Source organism: Helicoverpa zea, chromosome 19 (genome assembly GCF_022581195.2).
Source record: "Helicoverpa zea isolate HzStark_Cry1AcR chromosome 19, ilHelZeax1.1, whole genome shotgun sequence".
Lineage (NCBI taxonomy): Eukaryota > Metazoa > Arthropoda > Insecta > Lepidoptera > Noctuidae > Helicoverpa > Helicoverpa zea.
In genome coordinates, this window is record NC_061470.1 from 5,988,220 (window position 1) to 5,996,997 (window position 8,778).

An 8,778-nucleotide genomic window follows, 5' to 3' on the forward strand; every position below is an offset into this window, starting at 1 on the left:
TGTTGAAATGGCAACCGGGAACCATCAATTAAACGAGCCTTCTCGAAAACGGCGGAACATATCATGACAAGATGGTCACCCATCCATGGCCTGACACTCCAAGCATTCCTTGATCGATGAACCCCTGCCACAAACAACACAACTCAACCAACCAACAACTACAAGCTCTTCCTCCACTGGCTTTCTGTATCATACTGGACTTAGATAGTACAATAGGAAAGTATATGTCACACATTTTCCCAGGAACTCCTAGCTGCTTGAAGACTTTACTAAGAACTACACGACACGATAAATCAATAAATGAAAGGAGTCTTGTAAAATAAATTTTCTCCATTTTTCTGTATGCTTACCTACATATATGCCGGTAAATGAGACTTTCAGATCTCTAAAAGCGATGAAAAATATAGCCAGTGAGCATGTTTGTAAATTAATTTAAGGTACAGGTAATATATCAAGTTCTGACATGAAAACATTCAGGAAATTAATGTGTCCAATGGGACACTCCAGCACGTGGACTATGACCGAAATTAATAAATCTTGTTCAAGTTTATTTGGGACAAGCTAAAATATTGTTATACCTTTCTGCTAAAAGAAAGGTTCAAAAACAGTAATTTAATACTGAACTATTCCGTACAATGTTACAAGTTTTGGAGTTATAAGACACATAATATGGAAGTTGAAGTACCACGCATTTAAAAACTTATGATCATCACCAATAGGACCTTCTTTCATAACTTGTCATCATTGCTTTGAGATGGTCAACGAAATCACATGAAACCAACCAAAATAATCGACTGCCACCTATCTGCCTTTCTGAATCTGACATTTACAAACGTAGACTACAAACGATTCTTAATAGGACCAGTTACGGCACATTAAGCACCTACAAACCTCCAACTACCCGAGATTACCGAACAGCCGTTTAGTCAAAGGGCCTTTTGACTGTAATCCCTAGGGGATATTCAGAAGGTTAGTTTCGACATGTACAACGACAATGCGCCAGTGACCTGATTAGGTGTCATTACATTGCTTCTAACTAGGTCCTACAACGCGCAGTTTTAATGGATCAATAGATTTCATGGGGGTATTGGCGACAACGAAGTCTGGCTTGTGGAGGTCAAAGGGCAAAGGACTGCGATTCTGCGAAAAATGTGGATGACTACAGTAGAAACGAAGTAACTATTATAGTAATCTGTTGTAGAAGAGCGAATTCAGAAGAAAGCAAATTCAAGCTAGTGAAAGCAAATGAAAGCATATGCAATTATGAAGAACAAAACGAACTCTCGACGGAGGGCGTGCAGATAGGCCAATTAAAGGAATTGGATTCAAATCTAATTGGAGTCAAGTGGCGGTAGGCAGTGTAAAGCACTGTATAACAAGTTAACCTTTTGTTTCGAACGCAATCTTTAACCGAATATATTATAATAAGGCCCAGTAAAGGATACATGTATATTTTGAAATAAAAACAGTAGACATAATTGCCTTTTTGGACCACATGGTGAGTTATCCACTCTCTAGTCACTGTTACGCAAAAAAGCCCCGACTCTGAGTAGTATAGATTAGAAATATTTTAACCTGAACATTAAGACCCATCATGGATAAGCCCTTGAATAAACAAACAGCTTATCTCTGTTTAGTTTTTTCCGACTGTCACTCAAGACCCTTTTTATCAGGGCCTACAGTCGTAGCGGTACCAAGTTTAAAATGTCAAATAATTCAGGTCTACCGTTCCGTACACGCTGGAAAAGTTACCTCGAAGCGACGCAATAAAAAGTTCAGATTTACTCGTTTTTGAAAAGTTTTTCAACGTGTCAACGTCAATATTAAAATTCAATGTTAAGTCTGTACCAACATAATATGCTGATATACGTAAATATTATTTACGTTATACAGCCGCTGACGGGTTAAATCGATTCATAATCTATTGTAAACTTGTACGTGTGTGCGAATTCATTGTGATCCAAGATATCGTTTCAATCGCTTGCGTGTACTTTTTGTCACAAAGATTGTAATCCAGAAGAAATGCTAACGACGGTTTTTTGAACCCATTGTGCTGAAAGGAGGTTAATGCTTTTCCGCGTGTGTACATTTGATTCGATCTCCGTGTAAATACAAATTGATTTTGTATTGACATCGATATAATGTATGAATTCTCATTGCGACAGAAAAGGAACAACTATTGAAGCTTGGAAGTTCTCAATCTGTCTCCTGGAAACGGGAAAACGAACTATTGTAAATTTACCTCAAATTATAGTACGACCAGTCCTAAGCAAATATAGTTAACATAATAAAAGGTATAGCGACCTTTGATCCGCTAAAACATGTCTTCTATATTTAGAATTAATTAGGTGGACCCTTCGTAAGCCGGCCGTGACATATCTGATACACAACGACTTTCTAAACATACCCCTCATTAAATCCTGACAAATATAGGCAAGTATTAAGACCTCAGATTTTTGCGTTGTGCTAAAAGCTTTTGACATACTCATTCTGGTAATACATTTTTGTTGGTAATGTTTGTTTGACTGCCATGTTGGTCTAGTGGTCGCAAGCACGGCTGCTGTGTGCGTGGTTTCGGTTTCGATTCCCGGGTCGGGCCGAAATCGCTTTGTGGGTTTTCTTAAACTTTCACAAAGCAGCCCGTAGTCTGGAAGTTGGTGATTAATTCACCCGTGCATCGGAGAGCACGTAAATGTCGGTCCTGCGCCCGATCTCTTTCCGGTCGTGTCGGATTGCCGTCCCATCGGGTTATGAGAGTGAAGGAATAGGGAGTGCATTGTGTCTGCGCAAATGCTCGTGCACTATAACATGTCCTGCGCAGCTGGCTGATCTCGTTAAGTGAGAGCAGCCGCCGTGGCCGAAAACGGCCGTGGACGCCATTACATTTTTGTTTGTCTACGTACTTACGTCAATGACATCTATTGTAAAAGAGGCAAGTGTGTTTAGAGTCTTTAGAACATCCAGAGACTATTTACAACTAACTTAACATCTATTCTCCAATCTTTGTATGGTCTCACAACAATAATATACAACTAAGTTTATGTTGCTAATATCTCTTCGTATGGTTTCGAAACACATAGGTATCTCACAGATCAAACAATTTTGAATGCAATGACAACAAATATGACAAAATGGCCCCGAACTTTGACCTTTAGGCGTCCGTGGACCGTTTGATATGAAAGTTAGATTTTACGGTCCGCTCTGGGTTTCTGCATAAATGTTTTATGGCTGAGGTATTTTTAACAGCACATTTCCTACAGAGAAGGATGGATGAAAATAGGAGAGGCCTTTGCCCAACAGTATAACGAAAGTGCCAATGGCTGGCAGATCAGATCCAAATATCGCCTGAATCTTAACCCATGGACATTAATGACTACTTAATTATCTGCATTCATCACATATAGGGCTGCCATCCGTCCGGGTTTCCCCGGATTTGTCCTCGTTTGGAGGCCGTCCGGGGGCCGTCCGGGCGGGGTTTCAAGAAGTGTCCGGGGAAAACCCGGACACTTTTCATGTAACGAAGCACCTCATTGAATTTAAGTATATGTTAATAGTAAATGGATTACAAATTAGGTATTATTTTGTTTTAAAAAAATCGTACTCGTTCGGGGAAAAAATGCGATTTACGCCAAATGTCCGGATTTTTTTAATGTTTGTCCGGGTTTGGCGAAATTCGAGATGGCAGCCCTAATCACATATGATCTTCTCCTTATATGTGACAAAATGTCAATTGTTTTCCTCCTACAAGTTATAGGAAATGAAAGTTTTAAATTACTTCCTACTTTTTAATGGCGACATCTACATGGCCTTTTACTGAGCAATTAAGTAATATTGTCACAACAAATGTGACGAAATGCATCACTTATGACGTGGAAACGATGTCATTTATAATTGTGGACTTTTTAAGTTGTTAATTAGGAGAAAGTGCAAAAGACTTCAATGTTATTGCGTAAAAGTCTTGCAGCCCGAAACGGCTCTATCATTTGCTGACGCCAATAACAGATTCTGCAATTTTTGACAGTTAGACAGTTTTATAATTTTAACCATGAAGAAAACACATAGCCAATTAAAATCCATCTGAATTGAAAGCTCTATTTAAATAATACTTAAGAAACTGTAAACATCTTTAACTTAAACTGCAAAGAAAGCCACACTTTACTAATTGACATTACTTAACCTACATCCAGACTTTCGCATAATTAAGACATTAATGAAGGAACGTGAGCATTCGTCGTGTCGCCCGCCACAGGATCGATAAATGTTACAAAATAGACACGGCTGCCCGTTGCCTAGAGACCAATCTTATTTCCACTCTACTCTACAGAATGGCCTTAAAAAGGAATTTTCTGCTCAATAAATGCTAATTAACTATCGGTCGCTTTGAATAATTCTTTGAAATCATTAACAGTTTGGTAAATAACTGGGATGTGGTATGTATTTTTGAAAGAGGTCGTCTCAACATTTTGGGGTTGCGAAAGAGTCTAATCTATACTGTTTTAGATTCGATACTACGAATAGGGGTTTGTGAGTTATCTTATAGTCATGTTTTTTTGGAATAACTATTCTAAAATCCTACTCCGGTTTCAGATGCGGACAATATCTTTCTTAATCTCTACTACATAATAAAACGGCAAAGGTACCTATACTACAAGCAAAACGGGATTTAAACCATTTCGGTTTCCAGCTACGTTTTAAATAGGTAATTTGGATTTACATGACAATAGAATTTGAAGGTCCCGTCGGTGACTGTACTCAAACACTGTAATAATTAAATACAAAACAATGCCTACCACAGTATTTAGAGTTACTTAATTAAAGTGAAACAACACTGGAATAAACTAAACAGTTATTTGTTAACGTAGTCTCTAAGGACCACAAGAGAGGTCGTGAATTTATTAAGTTCAAACGCCAACTTTGTGGGTAAAAGGACAAAGACTTTGAAATTGTAAAGGACTACTTTCTGTCCAAAACTACTAAATAAAAAGGCAGGTACTATTTGTCAGTGGTAACATTTACCTATTTAGTAAAAAAAGGAAAATAAGCATACAATAAAATTCTCTTTCTATACCTAAGTCCCTATTAGCCATTGAAAGGAAAAAAAAACCGGCCAAGTGCGAGTCGGACTCGTGCACGAAGGGTTCCGTAAATTACAGTTAAATCAACCTATCTCAAAAACTATAAGAGATACTTTGATCAAACCAAAAATCGTTGAAAGAGTTAATTAGCATGCATCACCTCTATTTTTTTTAGAATTTTATACCCCGTAGTTATAAAAATAGAGGGGGGGGGACATACTTTTTACGACTTTGAGAGCTGATATCTCAAAAACCGTTCACTTCGTCACAGAAAAATGTTTTTTAGAAAACTTTATATCATTTTAAAAGACCTTTCCATTGATACCCCACACGGGTATGTACATCGAAAAAAAAAATTTCATCCCTCAGTTACATGTATGGGGGGCCCCACCCCCAATTCTTTTTTTTACTATTTAGTGTCATATTTTTGTAGCGGTTCATACAACACATATTCCCATCAAATTTCATCACTGTAGTACTTATAGTTTCCGAGTAAATCGGCTGTGACAGACGGACAGACGGACAGACGGACAGACGGACATGACGAAACTATAAGGGTTCCGTTTTTGCCATTTTGGCTACGGAACCCTAAAAAAGGCTGCATGGCAGCTCCGATTTCCCAGTAATCCTTCAAACGGCATTGAAAACCTCTAATATGCCATTTGCCTTACTATATTACCATCAACGTGGAATCTGATCAAAAGGTCTAAGGGCCAAACAAAATATACAAATAAATTCAAGAGCCTTTTAAGGACTTATTTCGTTTCAGAGCAAATAATGTCAGCTTACGAATTTACCAGGAATTTGATTAAACGTTTGATGTTCTTCAAAGAATGTTATTGGGAGCGTGACTTTCAGCCTTGTTTGAGATCCAACGAATTGACGAAACGACGGAAAGGGATTTCAGTGCAGTTCTTGGAACCGCTAGTTTTATTTTGCCCCTAAAAGCTTTTGAAGGACAGGTGTAAAAATCCTGCCCATTACCATCCAACGTTATTGTGCCAGTAAAAGGTAAAAGTCGTACCTCTACCGTCCAGCTTTAAATCTAAGCAGTGATATCTGCACCCATAAAGGTGGTCAGATCGACCATAAAAGCTTATTACGCGAGCTGATGCTATTGGACTTTAATCCTTCCATCTAAATCATTAAAATTATCACGGCTTTTCAAAGTGTATGTCACATTAAACGATGCAATTTCCCTTGTTAATTCTTACATGATTTATAGCTGATTATCAGCTACGGCGGTTGCTCTCATATAAGGTGATTGGCGCAGGAATGCTTGTGCACTATAATTCTTTCTTAAATACGTCGTAACATAGCGAAAAGTCGCATTTCTATTGTCGCTTTGTTTCTCCTATCGACTATTGATAACACCTGCAGTTAGGAGCAGGGTCCAATAATAATAATTGGCTGCACAAAAAAGGATGGCTTTATGGCTCATTGTTTTCTCCATCGCGCATTATGAAGAAAGTTTCTGTTAAGGAATTGGGTAATTGTAACACAATGAATATTTAAATGGAAGGAAGTAATCATGGTGGATTAACCATTGTTTTTTGCTCAACCTTATATGGAGACAATTCATATGAAAGGCTTATAGTTCAAGATATGGAAGTGATACATGACATCTTTGGCAAACGCAAAATGCTGGTTGTCATGGTTCTAGACACGATTTTCTTAACAAAAAAACATTTAAAAAATACAGGCTTAACTTGTCTGTGAAGATCTTTTATGCACGCTTAGTTAGTGACATACCCATAGTTGGCCTAGTAACTGGTTAATTACCACATATATTATTATTATACGTAGTGCAGTGCCAGAAAAAAACCTGGATCTATTTAACCAGTCATAATATGAATTTAAAATGTTCTTTAACATAATTTATGGTACCCAAATGTTAAATATTCCCAAATGTGGTTTTGAAGGCTAACCAAAATATGAATAATGTATTAAAATTACCAGTTGAGGTGTTACCAAGATATTATTAATATCCTATAATGTTACCATGGTACCTGGTAAAACAGATCTATGAAGCAAGATTTTATTAAATTGGAACATACATTTCTGTTAAATCTACCTAGGATATACTTTAGCTTCCTGAACTGACTATCTCATACCTTCACAGTTCACTCAGTCTATGAATAATAAATATATATTGAGAAGCCATATTTGTTGATTTAGAGATACTCTAAACTAGCAGTGTCCTGCAATTTTATGCTTTGATACCGGGCAAAAAGGAACCATCTTTTATCTATGTCTACTGGAGTATCTGTGTACCACATGACATTAGAAGCATTAGATAGGGCAGTCGCTCCTTGTAAAGCACTGGTACTCAGCTACATCCGGTTAGACTGGCAGCCAACCCCAACATAGTTGGGAAAAGGGCAAGGAGGATGAGGATGACATGACATTAAATTTAGTCCAGCAGTTTTGCAACTACAACAGATTATAATATTGGTCAGGATGATTGGCAACTGATATAGGCAATTTGGAAAAAAGGTGCTAGACAGTCATAAAAATGATAAGGTGCATTATGATATTTTTTTATATTTGTGTCATGCTCACATATTGTAATATACATTTTAGGTAAAGGCAAGGTTAGTACAGCATAATAGTACTGAATTGGATCCCTGCATGTAGTATTTATTGAATCAAATCATAGTAAACATTTCAATACTTAAAATCTGAAATCACACATGTGCTATAAGTAATAATATCAATGAATATATTACTCAATTAAATACAGAAAAGTTCAAAATTTATAATGCTTTTAATATTTGAATAATGTAATAAATCAAGGCCAGAGGTCATCCACAATTGTATTATAATAAAATTATCACTCTAAAAAATGTATACTTAAATCGCTCTGACTATTTTCAGTCATGCTTGCAGCTAAGTAAATATTTCACAAAGAATTCATTACTTTCTGAATGAAAACAAAGAAAATTACATTTTCTTTACATGAACAAATAATTTCAAACATTTATAAGGCAAGTTTCATGTTTTAAATAGTCGAATGAGATAAAATATAGACACTGCATTATTAAATTAATAGAAAATGGTACTCACAGGACTTCTGCGCTTTGCTTTAACTCGTCAGTCTTCAAGATTCGGTTGTCAAACAGTTCCGGTCCATTTTTTCTGCATGAGTAATATTTCTCTATGCACGCCTTCGTCTTATCCATGTCCCCGTAACAAGCATTATAGAACAACACTAATTGTTTATCCGACAGATCCTTAGGCACATATTTTGATTTATCCAGTTTCTGTGTCCAGCTACGTAACTCATTGATATCTTCCTGTGAGAATTTATCCATGGCTGCTGTGGCCTCATTGTAGTCAAACTCTAAATCCACAGACATCTTTACGTTTTTATTTATCTATTTTTATCGTAAATTGTATACGGATTTGTTTATATTCAACATACACCCAACCTCGAACGCGATAAATTGACAACTAATGAAAAAAAACAATTAATCCAACTGATAGATGTCGCTGGTATTGCCAGTTTTCAAAACATATTTCTACCAAGAACCAAGTATTGCGTTCAAGAGGCGTAGATTTATTTTCCATGTATACTTGTTATGTATTTGAGCTAATATTTCTTTTATTACGTTCAATATAAATACAATGAAATATACCTGTAACCTGCCGCTAATTTACATATATTTTTTGTGAGGCTGTGGGAATAATAAATTGGAAACCA

General features: G+C 36.6%; 1 protein-coding gene across 1 annotated transcript in view; it reads right to left on the reverse strand.

The window, feature by feature from the left end:
• LOC124639379 (alpha-tocopherol transfer protein-like) overlaps nt 1-8,534 on the reverse strand; it is a 31,535-nt gene extending 23,001 nt beyond the window's left edge. The window contains exon 1 of the mRNA XM_047176712.1: nt 8,142-8,534. Coding sequence (XP_047032668.1) covers nt 8,142-8,434 — 293 coding nt within the window. The 5' untranslated portion in view covers nt 8,435-8,534. The remainder of the gene's footprint in view (nt 1-8,141) is intronic.
• Between the last annotated feature and the right edge of the window lie 244 nt (nt 8,535-8,778).